This window comes from Zeugodacus cucurbitae, chromosome 3, assembly GCF_028554725.1.
Source record: "Zeugodacus cucurbitae isolate PBARC_wt_2022May chromosome 3, idZeuCucr1.2, whole genome shotgun sequence".
Classification (NCBI taxonomy): domain Eukaryota; kingdom Metazoa; phylum Arthropoda; class Insecta; order Diptera; family Tephritidae; genus Zeugodacus; species Zeugodacus cucurbitae.
Window position 1 is genome coordinate 55,626,626 of NC_071668.1, and position 23,084 is coordinate 55,649,709.

At 34.1% G+C, this 23,084-nt stretch overlaps 1 protein-coding gene across 3 annotated transcripts; it reads left to right on the forward strand.

The window, feature by feature from the left end:
- Positions 1–7,545: 7,545 nt before the first annotated feature.
- LOC105216487 (glycoprotein-N-acetylgalactosamine 3-beta-galactosyltransferase 1) lies at positions 7,546–21,382 on the forward strand. 3 transcript variants are annotated; one of them, XM_011191004.3, is made up of 5 exons: positions 7,546–8,021; positions 19,613–20,225; positions 20,290–20,386; positions 20,444–20,722; positions 20,788–21,382. In XM_011191004.3, the coding sequence occupies exons 2-5, from the start codon at positions 19,702–19,704 to the stop codon at positions 20,980–20,982; spliced, it is 1,095 nt and encodes a 364-aa protein (XP_011189306.1). In that variant the 5' UTR covers positions 7,546–8,021; positions 19,613–19,701; the 3' UTR covers positions 20,983–21,382. The 3 variants fall into 3 exon arrangements, with proteins under 3 accessions (XP_011189306.1, XP_011189307.1, XP_054084236.1); XM_011191005.3 differs by lacking the exon at positions 7,546–8,021 and adding an exon at positions 8,158–8,593; XM_054228261.1 differs by lacking the exon at positions 7,546–8,021 and adding an exon at positions 19,249–19,426.
- The last annotated feature ends 1,702 nt before the right edge of the window (positions 21,383–23,084 follow it).

A 23,084-nucleotide genomic window follows, 5' to 3' on the forward strand; every position in this document is an offset into this window, starting at 1 on the left:
AACTCTCCATCCATCGGTGATAGTCATTCTACGTTTTAATCGTAGAAGGTATGTTGGAGTTTAACTTTGGGGTTCATGAATTAAAAGCATTTAATTTCGTAGTCATGGTACCGAAAAGCAACTTCCGTTTTTCTTAAACGCATCATAAAAAATACATTTTTTGAAGGACATCAAAGGAACGATGCATGGTATCGTCATTCTTCTCATTCGAGTAAAATATCTCTCCACTTTTTCAAGTTTGGAAATAGAAATTCGCAAAATGAGACAGGTTTTTCCATAGATCAAGGCAAAAATTCTGTAATCCTATGATCATTCTGTCAAAGCTTAAACCGTTGTAAGCACTGCTGGGAAGTGGTCTCATGGTTGCGCCGGTTGTGAAGAGAAAAATCGGCATCTTTCTTATGCACAGTATTTCGTGCAAGATATGATCGCCTTTTTGAGACTGCTCTCGCACCTCTGATCGTGGATCTGTTCTGACCAAGGTCGTGTACTTTTGTCACGTTATCATACGTGGTAACTAGTTTTATAGAATCTGAGCCCATCTTATGAAAAATCAACGTATGGCCACCTTAAAACTCGTTAAAAAAAATTGTCTGCCATCGCCATCGAAAGAGAAGAGCCCACTTTAATTTCGCAGTACGATTTCCTTTGGCAAGTAGTAATTATTTGAAAGTGAAAATTTCGCTTAAGTTGTCTACAAACTTGCGATGATAAGACGCTCTTTATACATTTTTTTGAAGTCCGTGTTCTCTTTTTCAAATAAGATCTTTCTCTGTTATTGGCCATGGCCATAAAGTCTGCCAATGATCATATTCACTGAGATTTTATATCAGAGTTTCAAACTCTTTAACTATCACCTTTGTTTAACAATGATATATATTGCTCTTGCCGATTGCTCACACTTAGCTTAGAAAATTTTAAATTTGGAATGTGCACTTGGAGTTTTAACATTTATGAGTGGCCATTGACACCATTAAATCGTGAGTTTATTTCACACATGCTTAACTTGAGTGATCATTTCATATCATGACACAACTTTAAATATAAATATATTACCATACGCATGACCTAAGGCAAGTAATTATTTAGTTTTGCAAATTGTAAATTACAACAAAATAAATTACAACAAAATGTAGAAATTAATATTAGCAACTGGTTGTGCACAACATTTTGAAGCATATTTTCAGGCTCATTCCATTACTGTAAATCTGACAAATGGTCTTTCAAAAGCCGTTACAGTTAGTAAGTTGTGTATTTATAATTTTTTATTGGGAATTTCGGGACATTTAATCCTGATTTTATTTATTTTGTACTCAAAATTAATGGTCATATCATTTCATTAATATATTGCGATTTTTTGGAGCAGAATGCCACGAATGAGAGGCTTTCTTGTCGCCTTTAATCATTGATCTTGGCGGAATCAAAGATAGTAAACGATATTCATTATTTGTAACTTACTCAAAACTGGTTCGTAATAGATGCAGTGTGACTCAGTTGATACTCATACGACAAGGCCATATTCATTTTTTTTCTTTATCTAACTAAATCTTTTTTTATACTATAAGAGGTATAAGTATAATAAGGGCATATTTGGATGTAAATTTTGAGTAAGTAAGCGTGGCCCCGCCCACAAATCGTTTATTTGTATATATCTCGCAAATAAATAAAGCTATATAAACCAAACTTTCTGCAGTCGTTTCTTTTAGCCACTTCTTAATGCAGTCCAAAAATGAAAGAAATCGGATAATAACCACGCCCACATCCCATACATGGTTATGTTGAAAATTACTAAAAGTGAGTTAACTCACTAAAGAAAAACGTCAAAATTTTACATAAGAAATAGCAAAAAGAAGCAGCATTCAGATCTTTTCTCAAAATGGAAAACGGGCGTGGTATCGCCCACTTATGGGTCAAAAATTATATCTCAGGAACTACTCGACAGACACCCTGAAGACACGTGTGGAAAATAAATGAAATCGGTTAACAACCACGACAACTTCCCATAAAACTCAATTTTGAATTCCATCTTATTCCTTCACTTTTTAGGATATATGTACATAAGGAACCAATGAAGATAGTGTAATAAAACTTTACACAAATACTGTATATGATCATCACTTGTGAAAAAATTTTCGAAGTCGGACTATAACTTTTCAAGGCCCCGGATGTATACATGAAGAACTCAGTGCTTAAGGGTAATTTTGCACAGAAAATATCGGTAAATCTCTCAAATATCTCAATTTAATTCAGAGGAAATCGTTTTCTTCTAATAGTATGTCTCTTTACCAGAAGTGGTTAAAATCGGGTCGTAACTTCCCCTAGCTCTCATATAGCTAATTATAGGATTTTCAAAAGGACGATGGGGCTTAATAGCTTATAAATCAGTTAATATGTAAAATATCTTAGCCAAATTAAAGGAGCATATACCCTCAGATATAAAGTATGTGGGTGATAAAATGAGTGAAATCGGTTCAGGAATTACCTCAGCCTATATACTATATATGATGATTTTCGTTATTCTATTGGACTTTATGCCGAATATATGATGGGTCAAACAGTATATGATCTTAATAAAAATAAAGCAATAAATTGCGAGAGTATAAAATGTTTAATTGCACCCGAACTTAGCGTTTCCTTACTTGTTATACATCGTCTTATTTAAAGAGTGAATAGGAAGCGTTGGGTTGAGGTATATCGAGAGTAAGTATGACCTTTCAGTAATATATAATTGTACTTCCCTAACTCGATTCACAAAAAAAACTTCGAGTTAGCGAGACTTTCGAGATACAGATGGAAATTTGTATGAAATTTTAATTATATTGCCAATCAAGAGTTTTAGTTATGGAAGTTCGGGTAATGGAAGTTCAAATGTAGTTCTATTTGAACTAGCTCAAATTAGCACAAGGAGCATAAATATATAATCTCATGTGAACCCAAGTTCTTGTTTGATATGGAGAACAACTGTTAACAAGATGACTCACTATTTTAAACAATTAACCAAATTGTTCTTTAACTAATTGCAAACATATGCTCCCATTAACAAACATGAGTCTAATAATGGGTACAAATTTAGATAAAGAGATATAAAATAAAAACATATGTCTATCATATATTAAAAATTTAAAACTAATAATTTGGATATGGCGATTAAATACAGTTTAATTTGGTTAAAAGAGACGGATTATTTAGGACATGAGTTCGTAGCCTAATTATACCAATTTTGTCGTGGTGATGGATAGGTGAGAACCGGTAGTTTGTTATGGAGAAATATAATTAAATTCTCAATGAAACCGTTGATCTGCAATTCGGCGTCGAATCTGTCCAATAATTTGGTACCGTAGAGCCCTATGATCATTTTGTTCTTCTCCAATCGTCGAAATACACGAAAATCATAATTGACTGTTTTCACAGTACCTTGCTGGAAAGTGGTATCCATAATGCCGGTTTTAGTAATCTGAACATTGCTAGACAAAAGACGTTAGCGCCAAATTATTAATTTCTTCGATTTTTCATAAAGTTTTATATCAGAGCAGAGCAGAGCATTTCTACTAACAAATTAATTTAACCACGTGAGCATGAAAACAAGAAATTATTATTGGGTTTCAAACCGTAACACGTTCGCTGAAGAAATGAAAGTTTAGCTGACAAGAATGTTGATCAACCGAAGGGGCCATAAAAACTGTAAAAATGTTGATATATTCATCAACATACATATGTACATGCAAGCACGAGCAAAGCAAGAAATGTATAAAATAACAAAATATATATAGACATTTTAAAAACCGAGCAAATATATTAGCTTGTCGTTAAATGAAGATCACGTGCTCTTCAAAGACAGCTGAAAATCAGTTGTATGACCAATACAACATTTTAGTTTGTTTAGTGAGTTGTTATTATTTTTAGATCCACTTATCGAAATTTCACAGAATTCTATATAGTTAATGGGATAAACAGGATAAAGTATTCTACTATTTTATTGTAAACATATTTTAAACATATTCGTCTATTTAATAAGACAAACAAGTTCTTTAATTTTTTTTTAATTTTAAAATTTTGAAACCCACCTTACCTCTTAAATGAACATGTTATCTCCGAAATTTTAATCCTTTATTTATTATACCTTATTCAACTGGTAACAAGGGGTTACATAGATTTCACGAATTCAAATATCTTCTATTGTGTCTCTAAATTCTACAAAATTTCTAGTTTTGGAGATACAGTCTGAAGAAGGATCGCGGTCCAGGCTAGCTGTGCTGTTACTTCAAACGCATTTCTCTCAAAACTACATATGTATGTCTTCAAAGACGGTTGTTAAAATTTCTCGAGAACTACTGAATCGATATTGATACAGGACTTGGATGAAGAAGGTATCTATTTAAAAAACAAGTAAGGAAAGGCTAAGTTCGGGTGCAGCCGAACATTTCATACTCTCGCAATTTATTGAAGATTATTTACCTAGCACACAAATGTACCTATAAATTCGGCATAAAGTTTAATAGAATAACGAAAATCGTCCTATATAGTGTATGAGGGCTGAGGTAATTCCTGAACCGATTTCATTCATTTTCACCAGCTAGGTACACTATATCTAAGACTACACACTCACTTAATTTCGCAAAGATATCTCACATATTAACCAATACCTATATGCAGATTAAAGCCTACCGTATTTTTGAAAAACCTATAATTAGGTATATGGGAGCTAGGATGTTATTATCCGATTTTAATAATTTTTGGAACAGAGACACACTATTAGAAGAAAACAATTTCCTCTGAATTACATTAAATTATCTGAGAGATTTACCCATATTTTCGGTTAAAATTTATCCTTAGGCCCTGAGTTCAACATGTTCGATAACAGGGGCCTTGAAAAGTTATAGTCCGTTTTCGACAATTTTTTCTCAAGTGAAGCCAGAGATGATATGCGCTATTTGTGTAAAGTTTTATTCCGCTATCCTCATTGGTTCCTTATGTATATATTATAAAGTGAAGGAATCAGATGGAATTCAAAATTGAGTTATATGGGAAGTTGTGGTTATGAACCGATTTCATTCATTTTTCACATGTGTCATCAGGGTGTCAAGAAGGTATTATGTACCGAATTCCATTGAAATCTATCGAGTAGTTCCTGAGATATGGTTTTTGACCCATAAGTGGGCGATGCCACGCCCAATTTTCATTTTGTAAAAAAATCTGAGTGCAGCTTCCTTCTGCTATTTTGTCTGTAAAATTTAGTGTTTCTGAGGTTTCTTGTTAGTTAACCCACTTTTAGTCATTTTCAACCAAACCGTGGTGGTGGTGGGCGTGGTTATTATCCGATTTCTTTCATTTTTGGACTGTATAAGGAAACGGCTAAAAGAAACGACTGCAGAATGTTTGGTTTATATTGCTTTATTGGTTTGCGAATTATATACAAAAAACCTATTTAGGGCGGGGTCACGCCCACTTTTCCAAAAAAAATTACATCCAAATGTGCCCCTCCCTAATACGATCCTATGTTCCAAATTTTATTTTCATAACTTTATTTATGGCTTAGTTATGATGGTTTTCGCCATTTTGTGAGCGTGGTAATGGTCCGATTTTGCCCATTTTCGAAAGCAACCTCCTCAGGGTGACAAGGAATACGTGTTCCAAGTTCCAAGTTTCGTTAAGATTTTTACTCAAGTTATCCGTTGCACGGACAGACGGACGGACGGACAGACAGACATTTGGATTTTGACTCGTCTCGTCACCCTGATCATTTTGATACATATATATAACCCTATATCTAACTCGTTTAGTTTTATGACTTACCAACAACCGTTATGTGAACAAAACTATAATACTCTCTTAGCAACTTTTGTTGCGAGAGTATAAAAATATTAGGCAATTTTGTTTCGTAAAACCACCATCTGCAAAAAATGGAAGTTTAAAGTCTCAACTAAACTCGTAATTTTTATTTTCACGCTAGGTGTTACCGTGTTAACAAAAACGCATATACAGTAGTGTAAAAAAAGGGACACTTACTTGCAGTAACTATAAATGTTGTGTTAACAAATTAAACTCTCATATACAGGAAAGTATTTATTATACTAAGTACATTATTCAGATATTAGAAAACGCTTTTATTTATTTTGCTGAGTCTACACGTCATTGCAAAGGCCAAAATTTAGTGAATTTAGTAGAACAGCATGGCTCTGCGATCTCAGAACGTGAGTATCTGCAAAATTTGTACTGGCAAGGATTACCACCATATTAAGGGGGTATTCAGGTCTAGACGCATGCATTTTAGGCATTTTTTAAACTAAGATAAAAAAATGAAAAACATTTTTACTATCCATTTTTTATATGCTTTTTTTATAAAAATTTCGAGTTTCAATTGTATCGCGTTTAGTTTAAAGAATATTTTTAATAAATACTATATTTGAAATTCAAATATCGGAAGTATTTTATTTTGGCTTCTAACATTTATTTATGTTGGAAATACTTATATAAATCTAGATGCATAACAATTTTTTTTATAACTGTTTGTATAAAATCAAAAAATCACACATTTTTAGAGTGTCCTCTTTTTCTGTGCGCTACTGTATTTCCAGAGAGCTCGCCGGAAATAACTTCAAAACGGAATTTTTTTAATACTGTTCCAAAATGTTCAGTAATACCTCCCCAAATATCAAAAAATAAAAAGATGAAACTTTATATTTTATATTTTTGTTAAAAAAATGCATTTTTTGTCCGCACGAAACCCACGTAACCCCTTAATAGTAGCGAAAATACTTACGGTGTTTCCATTAAATATCCCCCGCATTCCAATATTGTTACATAGTATGTACTACTTCTAATATGTACATATATATATGTAGGTACATATATAGGTATATTGGTGAAAAACATAAACATTTAATGATTGTCATTAAATTTAATTAATTTATGCGAGTTCAGCTAAGTTTTCAGTAACTCAATTCAGCGAAACCGATTAAATACATGTAAAATGCTTCAAATGTTTCTAGGCAGAAATACATAAGTTTATTTATTCATGCATATATTTGTGAGCGTCAAAATATCGGGAATACCATAGAAAAGAATCCGTGTTTTATTCAGCGCGACTTTGTCTTTTAAAGCGACGCTTTTGGCTATTTTCAAATTGGTGTTGATTTTAAAATTCCAAGCATGCTTATGGTTAAACAACAAACACGCCAGCGAACGACAAAAAACAGCCGGCAATAACAATAACAAAACTTATACATATGTAGTCATATGTACCTGCTACATTTGCACACACACAAACATATGTGTACAAAAATGTGTTGTTAAAAATAAATAAATATACAAATTGACACACACTCAGCGAGCGCATGCTGCAAACTTATGCATATACGTATGCATACAAACATATAAACATACACTTATGCATTTAAGTATGTATGTATGTATATGTGTACGCTAAAAAACAAAACATCAACGTCGCTGCCGCTGTCACCAGCGACGGCATGAAGAAGACACCGCCGCCAACGCTGCGGCTACTCGCGGCAGTTTACCTTCGCTTGTGTCGCTCGCCGATTGTGGTTGGCGCGCTCAGTCGCCAGTCGACGGGGAGCGTTGACGATTGACGGTGTGTTTCAAATTGTTGTCGGACAGCTAAACGGATGTGCTGTGATTTTTGTCTTGTGAAGCAGTATTTCTTGCATTTATTTGAAATTAGCAAAAAGCAGTAAAGATTTTTAAACAAAATACTCAAACACACGTGCGAGTGGATACATGTGCGCTAAGTGCAGAGTGAAAAGTGAAAGAATTATGTAAATAATGCAGTGACCAGTTCGCAGAAGCCAATAAAGAACGCGAAATCTGTGCGCCAAGACGAGTTCGGTGAAGAATAAACAATTATTATATACTAATGTGTGTTTATTTGTATGTGAGAAATTTGTTTGAATATTAATTTGCAAAGAGTGTTGAAGTTGTTTACGAAATATCGCGCATATTTACCGGAAAAAAATATTTTTACATACATGTATGCATGTATGTATGCTGTTATGTGTATACAGGTAAATAATTTAAAGAAATGTAAATATTATATATTTTAAATAAAATATCAATTATGATTTTCTGATAAAAATGTGCGCGTATATAAGTAAAAATATAAAAAAAAAATATTTAAAATATTTCACAATGCCTGTGAAACCGCCAGTTTACCGCAACACTCTACAAAAATCTCAAAAAAAGAATTATTGCACAACACTGCAACATAAATATTGATTCAATAATATAAAACAACAACAAAGCATAAAATAAATTATGTCAAGGGTTAATGCAATGACGAAAAAATATTGAACTCAGTCAATTGAAAAATAAATTGAAAAAGCCAACATAACGTCGCCTTGAAAAGTCAATGAGCTATAAAAAATAAAAAATATATATAAATATATAAAAAAAAAAGTTTAAATTAAATACAAGTTAGAACAAAAAAAGCCGAAAAAAATTAATTTACGCTGATAGTCATCGCATACACAGTGCCAACAAAATATATTTAAGTGACTTATTATATGTATACGAGTATGTTTGTGAGCAACAGCAATAGGACCAAATCTTAAAAAATAAATTCTTAATTAAAAGATCGGTAAGTGATAGCCACTTCCCATTGTCCGTTGATAAGACAAAATCGCCGCGAGTCTCCGCTTGGCGGCTAATCTAAAATTACGCGCTCACCGCAGTGCCACTTTTGTTAATCTTATCACTTCGTGTATGTGGCATATTTGAGAATCTGCGCTAATGAAGACAAGACATTCCGTCGCTGCTCATATCACATTAAACACACACCGACAAAATAAATATTTAATGCAAGCAGATAATGAAACGAATTATAAAGAAATTGATATTATTTTTAATAAGCTGGCATATTCGTGGAACTGGTTTCACTATTTTTTACTTTTTTTTTGTTTTTAGTTATTTTTTTGGTGGTAGTATGTAGCGGTGTATCACGTGCGCTTGTATGCATACGAGTTTATTAAAATAAATTTGGTAGCGGTAATACGACGCTAAATTTTATGGTTTTAAATACTGGATTATTTGCAAAACTATTCAAAAAGAAGTGATTAGTATTTCATTAAGATTCGGATTCCATAAATATTTATGCAAAAATATGTATATTCGTTAGAAACTTGCAATCTGTCCAGATGACATTTCTTGGGCGCAAAGGCAGTTCCAGTTATGTAGACCGGCCGCAAGAACTTCCAAAGTTTTAATACCATTTTTGTTATAAATTGTAAGTTTTCCGCCTCCAAATAAGGCTCAGTCACAGGGATTGTTGCATCATAGTCGATAAGTTTCTTTCGAATATGCATTCCCTTGAGCTCAAAGAACAGTCGCTGAGGATCAGATCCGAGTCGTTTCGTCACTTTGTCTTACAGTCAGTACCTGTATAAAACAATTCATTCATCATGTTTTAACTAGACCAAGTTCTGTAATTTAATCCTTAAATCGTTTCAATTACGCTTTAGATAGTCAATGAAAGGAAACAATGTATAACATTGCCAGTTATTTAATGAGTTTGACATTATTTGGATTCGCACATAGTCCACTCGGTTCATTGCCTATTAGACTTCAGAATAGCTCGGAGTTCGGCGTGGTCGTTGACAGCAAGTCACACGCTTTGCGCAGAGAAAATTTTCACATACAAATTTTCAGGAACAATATGTTCAACACTTTCTTTAATTATCTTTAGAGTGTCAGCAACTTCTTTTAAGATCATCTAAAATCCTTTTTTGAGAAAAACAATTGTCCGCAACGATATCAACTAGGATCAGTATTTCATGTATTAAACATTTACTAAACCATTTACAATTAGTTTTTTTACGTTTTTCCTTTCATTCAAAATATCAAAACTTGTCTTACTCAAGTCATAAACACGCAACAAAATTTCCTGTCTACCTAGTAAGAATCTAGGTAAGATCGAAAAGATCCAAATTATATGATCCTTATGCCCGGTTTCACAGTTCGTACTTAAGTTGTGCCCGAAAAAAATCTTAGCTAAGCATTGTTGTTGACAGAGTAGTCATTTGCGTTTCACAGTCAATGCTTATTTTCTATAAAATTTAATTATGATATATGGCAGCACAATGAAAAACATTTGTTTACAAATACCATCTGACAAATTGTAATTATTGTTGATGAAAAATAACTGCGACGAATAAATTTGGGAAATGGATGGAAACAATAAAAGGACACCGAATTTCACCGCAAGCGAGTGGGGGCACCTATTGCAACTCGCAGGAAAGCATATAACCGTCATTGAAAGCAAGAAATTCCAAAAATTTTTTCAGCAAATAATTTTTATTTTATTTTTTTGACAAATAAATCAATTTTCAAAACAAAAATCAGCTGTTACTTAAGCACTGCTTAAGTCTCCCATTTTCAGTACTTAAGCAGAACTTAAGTATGAACTGTAAAACGCAATATTTCTGTTTTATCTTAAGCACAACCTAAGCACTGACTGTGAAACCGGGCATTAGAGTAATCCTACTAAAAATTTAGTAGATTATCATAGTTTCTTTGTTTTGTTTCCAACCTACATATATCTATATTAGAGCTCTTGGTATTCGACTATTCGATTAACCGAATAGGGCATTATTCGAATAATATTCGGTTTGCACTATTCGGATAGTCATCAGTCATTGTCAGTGGCTGGAATGCTGAACATTAAAAAATCAAAGGCAGTTTGGATTTCAAATAATTTTCAGTAGAACAATTATTCGAATAGTCGTAACATTGCAACTAATCGTATATCACCGAAAGCATTCTGTAATATTTCTAAATACATCCTATCACTTAAAACGTACAACCAGTGATATCCTTTATAATTACAAAGCACTTCTCTTATAAGATTTAAGATTAATATGATTTAATAAACTATCTGCTTACACTTGTTCTTCAGCAATCTTGTTAATTATGTCAAGGACAGTCAAAATATCTTTCAAAAATTACGTTATCTGCTCCAAGCTTCAAGTTAGTTCAAGTGTGGGCGCATTATGTTGTCACACTGAAGTGTTTTCACTTGAAATGTTTTTTTATTAATCGAAAAAAGCGATTAAATCGCATTTTGTTTTGGCAAGCTATTTGTGCTTGTCTAAATTTCTGCGGAATACTTCATACGTTATCAAATTCTTAGTATTTTAAACAATATCGATTTTTAGAGATAAGTTATGTTTATTTGAACTTTCTGTCAGTCGATTAAGTTTTGATTTCCTGAAGAATTAAACACACACCTGGATTGTAACCGTAATGCGATCAGAAATCGTAAAAAGTGTTCGGATACAATGTATGTATGTGATTGGCGTTGCAACCGTTTAGCCGGTTATAGCCGAATCGACGATAGTGCGCCACCTCTCTCTCTCCTTCGCAGTTCGGCGCCAATAATAAATACAATCGGATACAATAAATACAATATAAATACAAATAAAATACATCTTATTAGGTCTAAAACTTTGCTTCCGCCGTTTTCTAATAGATGTCTCTAGGGTCAAGCACTGGTCGATTAAATCGTTTTATATCGATCTTGGACATTTGTGTCAACATTAACCTAACAAAATATTTGTAGAGATTTGTTTGCATCCCAAACTTATTCTCAACTGTCAAAACGTCACTTTTTGAGCCGACTGAGGCTCATCGAATGCTTTCGGATACGTACGGTGAGACTGCCCTAAGTGAAAAAAGCCTTAAATTTACAAAAAAAAAAAAAAAACGGCGGAAGCAAAGTTGTAGACCAATATACGAATAATTGAATTCAAAATACAATATCAGGAACATCCAAATATCGTGAAATTTGTAATTGTTTGGCTATTATTCTTTATATTTAGTATTTAATTTACTATATAACAATTCATCCAAGTCTAACTAGCTCTTTTTTTATTCTTAAACCCTGTGCAATAGTTTATTAATCAATTTTGCTCACGTAATATTGATCAACCCGTATATAATTTTGGGTTTTAGTATCAATAGCATCAGCAGGCTTCTTTGGTAAAAAAAATTTACGGCATAATTTAGTCAGTAATTTTTATATATTTCATTAAACTTTTATTGAGCTTGCGCCTTAATCAAATGATTATTTGGATAATTCCTCAAAGCATGATGAAATAAATTTTACTCAAGTTTGTTGCTTAAGTCTTTTGTTTTCGTCCTCATCGCCTTATTTCTGTTCATGGATGCCTAAACTTTATATAAATTAGAAATTGTTGAGTGACATTAAATTCAACACTGATTGATTCTATTCCACGGTCTATTTGATGATATTATTTTGAATTAAATTTCATAACTATTTCTATCTTATCGAATTTCGAATAAAAAAATTTATCTCCGCTAATCTCAAAGTCCGTTTATTTTTCCGTCTATAACGAAAAGCTGAGATATAAGCATGATCACCTTGGTACTTTAGGGAAGTTTGGCAAAGGAGCAAAATCGATTTATTTTCACGCCTACAATAAAAAGTATTATACTATACTATATCCATGAAAGGCTTCGTTCCTGCCGGTAATCTATCAGCCCCCGCTGCTTTGTTGTTCTTCAAGCGGGTAATTGCTATTCGGATTTCTTCATGGTCGGGTAATGGAACATCTGTTCCATCGTCATCGATTGTGGGATCGGGTTCGCCATCTCCTGGTATTGTACTCTCACTGTCGGAGAAGTGTTGCCTCCATAATCCCAGTATGCCCTGGACATCGGTTACCAGATTACCACTTTGGTCTCTAATTAGTCTTATATATGAGATATTAAAAGACTTCACTAAGGGTGTGTGTGGTTTATGCCATCCTGACATCTCATGTAACCACTATTTGTAGTTATATTGTTTTTGTGCTAAACAAGAATAATAAATATTTAATGACTTGCTTCTTTAAACAATAAATAAGTGAATGTGTGAATAATATACAGAGGTAGTCAAAATTATTTATACATCGGACGTTTTTTTTTTTCAAGTTTCACACAAAAAGCTTTCGCTTGTTGTTGTTGTTGTCGCAGGGTAACAAAATGCTATGTTGTTGTAAACCTTGATCTATTCCCGAGAGAATGAAGTCGGTTTGGCTAGAATAGCTAGAAATATGGCGGAGAAATAAGCAAATGAACTGAAGACTCAGAATAGTCAAAAGTATTTACACACGGCGATTTAGCCTTTATCTTTGGATTTGGTTTGAACAAAAGTAGTAATTGGATTCTATTGCATTCTTAACAACCTAACTCAGCCTTAAAATATAAAAATTGGTAAATAAAATATCGGAAACAAAGGAATTATCTATTATAACTAGATTGGAGACTGTTACTAAGTTTAAGACTCGGGTTTAGGCTTCGGAGTTAGTTAAAATTTATAGAATTTGATGGAATACTGTTTATAATGTTATTAAAAAGAAGGAAAGGAAGTATTGCAAGGACAATTTAAAGATAATTTGGCGGAAACCTGTGATAACTCAAAGATAATGCAGAAGATTAGTAGGAACTGTCATACAAAATCCCACAATTAGTCCTCTTAATATTGCAGCATCATCGAATCAGCATATTGCATAAACAGCCAATGATGCTACACTGCTAAGGACATTTTAAAATAGTAACATAAATACATACGTTGTGTATAAAGTTGACCACTTCCGAAACCAAAAAAGCTTTATTTCCGAAACCAAAAAAGCGATACGCCTCGCATTTGCCATTGATTGCATCCTAAAGCCTGTCGTGGGCAGATAAGGCTAAATTTTAGTTCCAGGGCTTCTTTAGTAAACGCTTTATGCATTTACCACGTGAGAAGAAGAATAATGCAGCTTAGACGCTAAATAGAGTCGGGAGTGATGATTTTTGATTTTTTTTGATTTTTTTGGGAAATTTTCCTTACTTCTGTTTTGGAGATTTGGTACTAATTTAGTGACCCTAAATCATCCGGATATATCAGAATTCACATGACCATGCCATTGTAGTGGTTCGTCTGCCTTTTCCAACTATTGACAACATTTTACAACAGGATAATCCTCTATTTCATGAAGGATCTTTACCTTCAAAAGTTTTAAATGAAGCAAATCAAGTTGACCTCCGCAAAGCCCTGACCAAAACTTTAGTCAAAATGATTGGTCTTTCGTTAAATATCAGAGGACAATTGATATAATAACCGAAAACGCCGAAATTACCGACATTTGGTCTAAATTAACTGTTAACTTAGCGCACAATTGTGTTGAATCAATTCGGACCATAAAGCAGGCTAGTATTGACGCCAATGGTAATGTAACCCATTATGAATTTATCGCCTTAGAATAGGAATTTATACTGAACATTAAAATGTTACAGTTATCATTAAATAAGAACAGGATAATAGAGTTCATGTTGTGTGTAAATACTTTTGACTACTCCGAGTCTTCAGTTCATTTGCTTATTTCTCCGCCATATTTCTAGCTCAAGGTTTACAACAACATAGCATTTTGTTACCCTGCGACAACAACAACAACAAGCGAAAGCTTTTTGTGTGAAACTTGGAGAAAAACGTCCGATGTGTAAATAATTTTGACTACCTCTGTATATGACATAATTTTCAATAAAAATATTACTTTGGTCGTGACTGTGTCCATATATAATATAAGAGTATAGCATATTTAACTTAAAGCAAAATATACATACTCATATACATAATGCATTTATACATAACAAATATATATTTCCATACGTATATATATATTACATCAACACGACTTCTAATTTTTTTATGGAAGTGTTACTTTTGTTTTTCTACAATTATTAGTGTGTTGTTTTTAGATGGTTGTAGTTTTTAGAACGTTTATTGGAAATATTATTCATAACTTAGTGTACTTGTAAAAAATAAAAAAAAAATAAAATATAATTAATATTGTGCACTCCATACAACTCGTGTAATACATTTCTGTAATTTACTTTTGTTTAATTAATTTAAAATTTGCCCAAATTTTTCGTCAATCGTCCCACTGTGCTGCATTTCGCATCATCAGTCAGTCGTTTGACGCTAATTCAATGCGATGCGCGTACTCACAAATTGCAAATTCAACACATACACACACAGCCATACAGCTTAAGACTCACAGTCGGCAAACAATATATGCGACTCCATAAGGGGTGTGACTTATTAATTAATAGAGTATAAAAAGTTAAAAGAAAGTAAACATTTCTTTTAATATTTTCTCAGTTATGCTACTTTAGATTTGACCTTGTCCTATATATGTATAAAATGTATATATAAATTTCAAAAATTCGCACTAAATTGTTATGCCCCTAATTGACATACATTTGTATCTGCAGGTATTTCGATTTGCACAAACGTTAATCACATATAATTGCGGAATGTAGCAAAAGTCAAATAAAATAACAACAACAAAATACCAAATTAACGATTTTTTCTCGTTTTTCACCCAAATGGTACTAACGCGATATGGACCAAAGCGCGCGGTCGGCGCTATGTGTGTATGCGATGGCGATGAGGCGCGCCGCCAAGTAACGACCCTGTCTGTCAACCGGTGTGCCAGTCAAAGAGTCAGCGTGTAATTACAAACATTTAACACACAGTTTGATATACATATATAGAGATATACTTATAGAGTAAATACTCGCTTTTGTCGCTGCAGTGGAGTGGCGCGTGCGCACATTATTTTCGGCAACAACTTTGCGTTTATTCATTCGCTGCGCGACGAATTGTTTGCTTATTTGCTTACAGTTTGATAAATTTTTCCGCTCGCTTCCTTTTTACTTTACCAAAAGTGGGCTTAACGCGCTGACAACGCCGACGGCGGCATTAATACCATATATAATAGCTATAAAATTATTCATTCAACAGTGATGCTGTTATTTGCTTGCGCATTGCGTCGCCATAAATATAAACAAATCAACGTACACTAATGAGTAAACGTTTAGCAGATATTGATTTCTAGATTTTATTTAGTACAAATATTTACATAATATCTATTTATTTCAATATTTTAAACATACAAATGATTGATCTTGAAAATACATATTACATACATAAAACGTCTCCGATAACTCACCTTCCTGCTCCTTAACTTTAGACACTATTTTGTTGTCAAAAAATGTTCGTGTGAAACCAAAAACCAAGTTAAAGAGCTTAATTTGAGTCAAGAGGTGCTAGATATTCCATTAAAGAGTCTTAGAAAAAAAGCGTTTAATACGGTGTTAGGTTAAGTTAGGTGAGGTTGTATGCCTATTCCACATGTAGACTATGAAAGACAGTCTTTTGTGAAGCCACTATACCGAAAGCAGTGAGATTCGAGACATTTTTTTCTTGATCTCGCATAAGCGGGACATTCCACCATAAAGTGAAGAGATGATTTGACCTCGTCCTCCTCCGGACAGCTTCTACAGCTAGCATTCCGATACAGCGTGTATCCCGGTGGGACAGTGGGCAGTTGAAACCCCTACTCCTAAAGAGAGGTGAAATTTACTAAAGGCGAAAAGCTTAGGTCAGAAGAATCTGGCGACTGTGCAACTGCTAGTGAGATGCCACTGATAGTGAAGTTAACTAACCTCAAGCGTATAGTCAGCGAACTCAAGGTTAGTATCGCCGCTCTACTATGAGAATTAATCGCCACCTCTCTAAAGGTTGCGGCGCTCCAAAGCAATATATCCGCCGCCACTGCCTTAATAGCCGCCACTTCTTCTTGAAAAACGCTGCAATAGTCGGGAAGCCTGAAACTAAGATTGATGCGATGTTCCCGGCATTAAATTCCCCCACCTACCTTTGCCATTATTTCCGACCCATCAGTGGAGGAGCTCATCGCTCCTCTCCTCCAGCGACTCCTTCCCACCCAAACGTCCCTGGAAGGAATAAGAGTAAAGAAGTTGTTGCCTGAACCAGGCTTGATGACATCATCGTAATCCAATAGCCTCGGAATGAAATCGAAGCATCCGAGAATACTAGAGTGCCCAGGCACGCACCCCTTTGAAAACCCAGATTCCCTGAGTCTGATATATGCTTACGCAGCTATGCCCTTTCAGATATGTCCACGGGTGCTATATGCAGTTAGATAATAAGTGCCAAGGTTGTTGTTGTCCGAAGCGCTACCAAGTGCTGTTTTCTATTGTTGACTAATCTTATTATAGTGAAGGGCTTAAGTGACAAATACTGTCAAAAATTAAAATACAAATATAGCAAAGTACAGCATGGCGTAAATTGAAACACAAATTGCCATGCGTAAATGGACATGTTAGCGCAAGATTTAATCGAAATAGTGTCCGACCGATATGTCTTTGTTACATTATTTATACAATTCATTAGTGTAATATCATATTTTTTGTTCGCCTCCATAAGATATAGAGGGACTCTTCTTAAATTCTACCTCGATATAAAAATTTTAAATTTTGTATTATGTCCTGACCAAAAAGTTCGATTTATGGAAGAAAATGACTTTTGTCATTTAAATCTCGCATTGTGAAAGACGTCACATGGAGATAGTGACTCGATAGAAACTTCGGAAGCTTGTTTGGGAGGTTCTTTTGCATGCACCAGGCCAGCACCAAGTGATTATTACATGATCCTGTGTATGGCGAACTTTTAAAAATATACTCTCCTAGTTACGAATGCTTTTATAAATATATTCAAAATTTCAATAAGTTAAAAAAAAACTGAATCGAATCGAATCTTTCTAACAGTGTTAAATAAAACCTTCAGTTTAATGCAAAATTATTGAATTTCTTTATACTAGACTTAAATTATCATCGTGATGAATTATTAGTTTAGTCAAATGTTTAATCTGTGTTTTATATGATAAACATGTGTTTTATAACAAATTTTATACTTTAAAGAAATCAAAAAAGAAAAAAAAAACATTTTTGTGTGATCCGAAAGAAGTAGAAAGAATCGGCCAAATATGGCCGATGCCGATACCGATGCCTATGCTGAATTTTGAGGCCGATACCAAGGCCGATTAATCGAAAGTACTGCTAGTATGTTTGAACTGCTGGTTTAATTGTTCGATGTTCTGGGGCTCGAAGGCAACTTTAATATTGATTGCCATATATATATTTCATGCACTTTTGACAATGATAATAAATTATAAATTATTGTTCAACAAACTACAGACGTAATATTCAGTCCATAAAAAATTGTTGTACAAATTGTTCTAATAAACTAATAAACTCTTATGTAATATGTAGCGAGAGACCACACTTTGACCCACACAGTTCAGTATTTTAAAGTGTATCCTTCCTGATAACATTTACATGTGACCTATTTTATTATGAAATATATATTTTGCTTGAGTTCGAGAACTATTAAATACTTTCACATATATTATATAAATAAATAAATATTTTTGGATGTGAGGCTAGAAAGCATTCTTCTTCTTAAATGGAGTAGGAACCGCTTACGCGGTTATAGCCGAGTTTACAACAGCGCGCCATTCGCTCCTCCTTTTGACAGTTTGGCGCCAACTGGAAATCCCAAGTGAAACCAGGTCGCTCTTCACCTGGTCTTTCTCTTCCTCCGCTACCACAAGAAGGTACTGCATAGAACACTTTCAAAGCTGGACCATTTTCGTTCATTCGAACAACATACCTAGCCAGCATAGCTGCTGTCTTTTTATCCGCTGAACTATGTCAATGTCGTCAATGTCGTCGTATCACCGCTCATTGTTCCATCGTCTGCGGTATTTGCCGCTGCCAATGATCTATAAATTATTTCTCAAAACTTTCGAAAACTCTTAGTGTTGTCTCATCGGATGTTGACATCCAAGTCCAAGTAGAAAGGATTCACCCACTAATTACCTACAGGAGTGACAGTCCTCTATATAATAAAAATCCGGAACCATTCCGTTGACAAAAACATGGGAAGGAAAAATGTGAAATAGAAAAGAAGAAGCTACAAAACTGAAAAAAGAATCCACAACATAAGCAAAAGCATCACACCATATAATTCATGCTCATGCTTTACTCAACACTGTATGCAGTGTAAGTATATACAGGTTCATGGCATAAATTTGTATTTCTACGAATATATAGTATACATAAGCATAGTTGTTGCTGTGGGTTTTTCGTTGATGATCGTGGAGTTTGGTATTTTTGTCATTAGTGTCTCTCAGCCTCTGTTTTGTTTTGTGTTTTTGTTTCGCTGATGCGATTGCATCAACGTGACCGCATGACTCACTAACCAAACAAACAGCATCAACAGAGTTGTGACTCGCAGCAGCACTTGTTGCATGTGCATGTGTCGATTGGTATGTCAACAATGCCGTAGCGCTATAACCGGCAAACATAAATTAATATATACGGAAGTTTGAATTCATTCATAAACAGTGTGGGGCTGGTAAAGGATTCGCAGACAATATTTTTTCGAAAAATTTAAAGTAGATCAAATGGACCGGTATGGTATACGTTTTGTATAAGTGCAAGCAAGGGAGAGTTTTTGAGATGGAAGGACCTCGTCTTTTAAAAATGGGATCTTCCAAAAAATGTTAAGTATCTTCTCTGTAATTTTAGTTAATTTCTTTCGTTGCCTCAATTAAGTTTTAAAATTAGATCAAAGATCCGTTCTGATTATGGGTATACATATATATATAGCCCAAGAGTCTAACTTTAACAGTAATTATAAATATTTTATTTTATACCACATTCATAAACTCTCAAATCTTATTTTCAGAATAACGCTACTTAAATCTCTCAACATAAATCCGCGGTGATGTGCTGTACTTCGTATATTTCTCCAAAATATAATCCAATACCAAAGTCATGTTTCGTCGAAATATTGCGCATCACATACGTCCGCTGTTGATGCTGCTCGCCGGCCTTATAATCGGCTTCTCATTCTCACAGCAGCTACGCAATAATGATTGCGCCTTTCGCCTGGGCTTTCCCAGTGGCATCTTCTCCGCGAGAGAAGACGAATATGATGGCCACGCAATACAGCTACTGCCGGCCGAAGCTGATGAACTGCTGACGCGAACTGTCATTGCGACTACAGATAATAATACGCTAGCGGCGCAGTTGTACAATGAAACGCGTGTGCTCTGTTGGGTGCTCACCAGTCCCGCTAATCATGCCAAAAAAGCGATACATGTCAAAAAAACCTGGGGCTCACGCTGCAATCGCATATTGTTCATGAGTTCGGAGAGTGACAAGGAACTGGATAGCGTGAAATTACCGGTTAAAGAAGGGCGTGGCAATTTGTGGCATAAAACACGAGAGGCGATGAAGTATATATACGAACATCACTACGACGAGGCCGATTGGTTTCTGAAGGCCGACGATGACACGTATGTATTTGCTTATTTGATTTTTTTTTACATTTTTATTGATTGCATATTTAAACAATTTCAGTTACGTCATTGTGGAAAATTTACGCGCCTTCCTATATCCCTTCGACAGCAAAGCGCCCGTCTATTTCGGTTGCAAGTTCAAGAAATACGTGCGACAGGTGAGTGCGTTTGAACTGAAAATATTTGTACCTGTCTACATTTTCTTTACTTGCTAGGGCTACATGTCGGGCGGTGCCGGCTATGTGTTGAGCAAGGAGGCTGTTAGACGCTTTGTGGAGGAAGCCTATCCAAATGAGAAAATCTGTCGCAAGCGTTCCGGTGGTGCTGAGGATAAAGAAATGGGTGTTTGCCTACAAAATGTGGGCGTGGTGGCTGGCGATTCACGTGACGAGTACAAACGTGGTCGCTTCTTTCCGTCGGGTCCACAGGGACACATTATACCTAAAAACAAGTCGGCCTGGTACTGGCGTTATATATTTTACAAAACCGAAGATGTAAGTTACACTTATAGCAAAAATCTCTAAAAGAGTATTGTACTCATTTCTTATAAAAATTCTAGGGTCTCTTTTGTTGTTCGGATTATGCGATATCTTTTCACTATGTGCAACCCTCCTACATGTATGTGTTGGATTATCTTATATATAGTTTGCGTCCATTCGGGAATTTCAAACAGATCGAAGCACTGCCAGCGAAACGCAATATGACTGATTTGTTAGAAAAGTGGCGGAACGAAGAGTCCGACAATCCTTTATAAGTACCTATATGTATAAATAATACTTACGGGAATTGAAAAAAGATTAATAAGCAATAGACGATCTTAATAGAGTTCAGATGAGCATCTCAAAATAATTTGAAAAACTCGAGAGAGCATTCGAGAAAACTTGCAAAATTGGGAAGTTTGACTCATAAGTCTTTGTACGTACTTATGTATATATTCCATTATTGTCATTATGGTGCTTTATGTCATTATTTATTATATAAACCTAGGCTGTTGTACAATCGACTAGTATATAATAGAAAATAACCAGATCTTTCTATGTATCATAATTAACTTAATGAATATTTAAAAATAAAATCAATTGTGTATTCCTTAATTCATATTGGACATTAAATGGTGCCACTATATGTACTTGTGCTGTGTCGTAAATTAGAACCTAAAATCTATATATAAGTGATATAATGTGATAAGCGTAAATTAAAATGTAAAATATATTGTTTTATAAAATTTTGAAGATTAACGGTTTTAGTTGTAAAATCTTATTCTAACGTAGATACGAGAAGCCAAATTCACTTAATATGAAATATATAGAATGTATAAAATCATAAACGCTAAGATTGATGTTAAATGTCTCTAAACTTTCAACATTTTTTATTTCATATATTATTTTATGTATATAAAATTTCTAATAAAGCAATTAAATTATATGGCAACTCAATTCTTTTTAACTAAGCTGTTTGGGAAGCTAATTTCTGTCGGTATCCCAGCAGATGTACATATTTGAAAATAAATAAGAAAGGAAAGGTGTGCTGACCTTTAGTTAGTTTCGATTTTTGTAAATATCCAAGGTGTGGAAATATTTTCACATTCGGAATATCCGTTATTTGATGTAATAGTTCATCGATTATAATCAAACACAATAAATATATCCATTATATTGGTTATATTAAGGTTAGGGGAACGAATGAACCCATTTCAATAGTGTTTAGCACCAAATTACGTTATGCCTATGATAGATCTCATATTACCATTAAGATATCTTACATTTTAATCGATTTATTCTGTAAAACGATAGAAAAGAGATATGAAAACATTAAAGTTAGATACATGGGGTCTCGATCTACTTCATTAAGACCACAAGGCTTTCACTGCTTCAAAAATTGTGTATTGTTATATAAAATTCTACAAAATCTGCAGAATATTTTCCCAAAATTTGAAATCGTTCTTAATTCTCGATATCCACTCATCCCACTGCAGCATCAATTATTCGAGGGAAAAATGGCATACATCTATTTTCATTGCCTTCACATACTTCATACCGTCTTCAGCCACTTGACGTATCCATTGTGGGCCGTTTAAAAACTATTAAAATTTATTTTATGTGAAGAAAATAACAATATACCTACTTCCGCTTCAGACAGTAAGTTTACCAATTTCCAAAAAACCAGAACAAATTCATTCGATTTCCCGTTTAAAGGCTTCTAAAAATACCGCCCAATCTGGGTGCTCTTGAATTTTAACAAGTTCAACAGGATGGAAGCGGTTTGGAATTAAATCTCAAATGACACAAAGAAATCTAAAGTTTCAGTAAAAGGAAGAGAAGAAAAAAAAACAAAGGCTTTGTCTCGAGCAGAAATGTATTCCTCTAACGAAAGTGACATAAGAGGATACTAATTAATCCATTGGATCTTTTGTTGATAATAAAAAAAGTCCGAGTATATAGCATTTCGAATTATAAATTATCTTATGACGTCGAACTTAGCGTAGGTGCGCCATTTGACACCACGTCAAATCATTGCTTTAAGAAGATTTTTATCTCATTACGGAGCTACATATATTACATGGACGACGAAGGTGCCCCATCATTGCCGCCCATCCAACGAATTTGTCTATTTTACCTACACCTTTAATAAGTCGGCCTGCAATATCATTTTAAGTAATTTATTTATAAGATTTTATTTTAGAATAATATGGGATCGAAGTAAGCTTATATCTGTTGCGATGCATTAAATACCTTCTTACATATAGGGCTCCAAAAAAAGTACCACCAATTTCACAAATTTTGTTTAAAGCGAATTATTTTCGAACACTTTTTTGTTAATTCGTTTTGTTTAGCAAAGTGAAAGTGAAATTCAGAA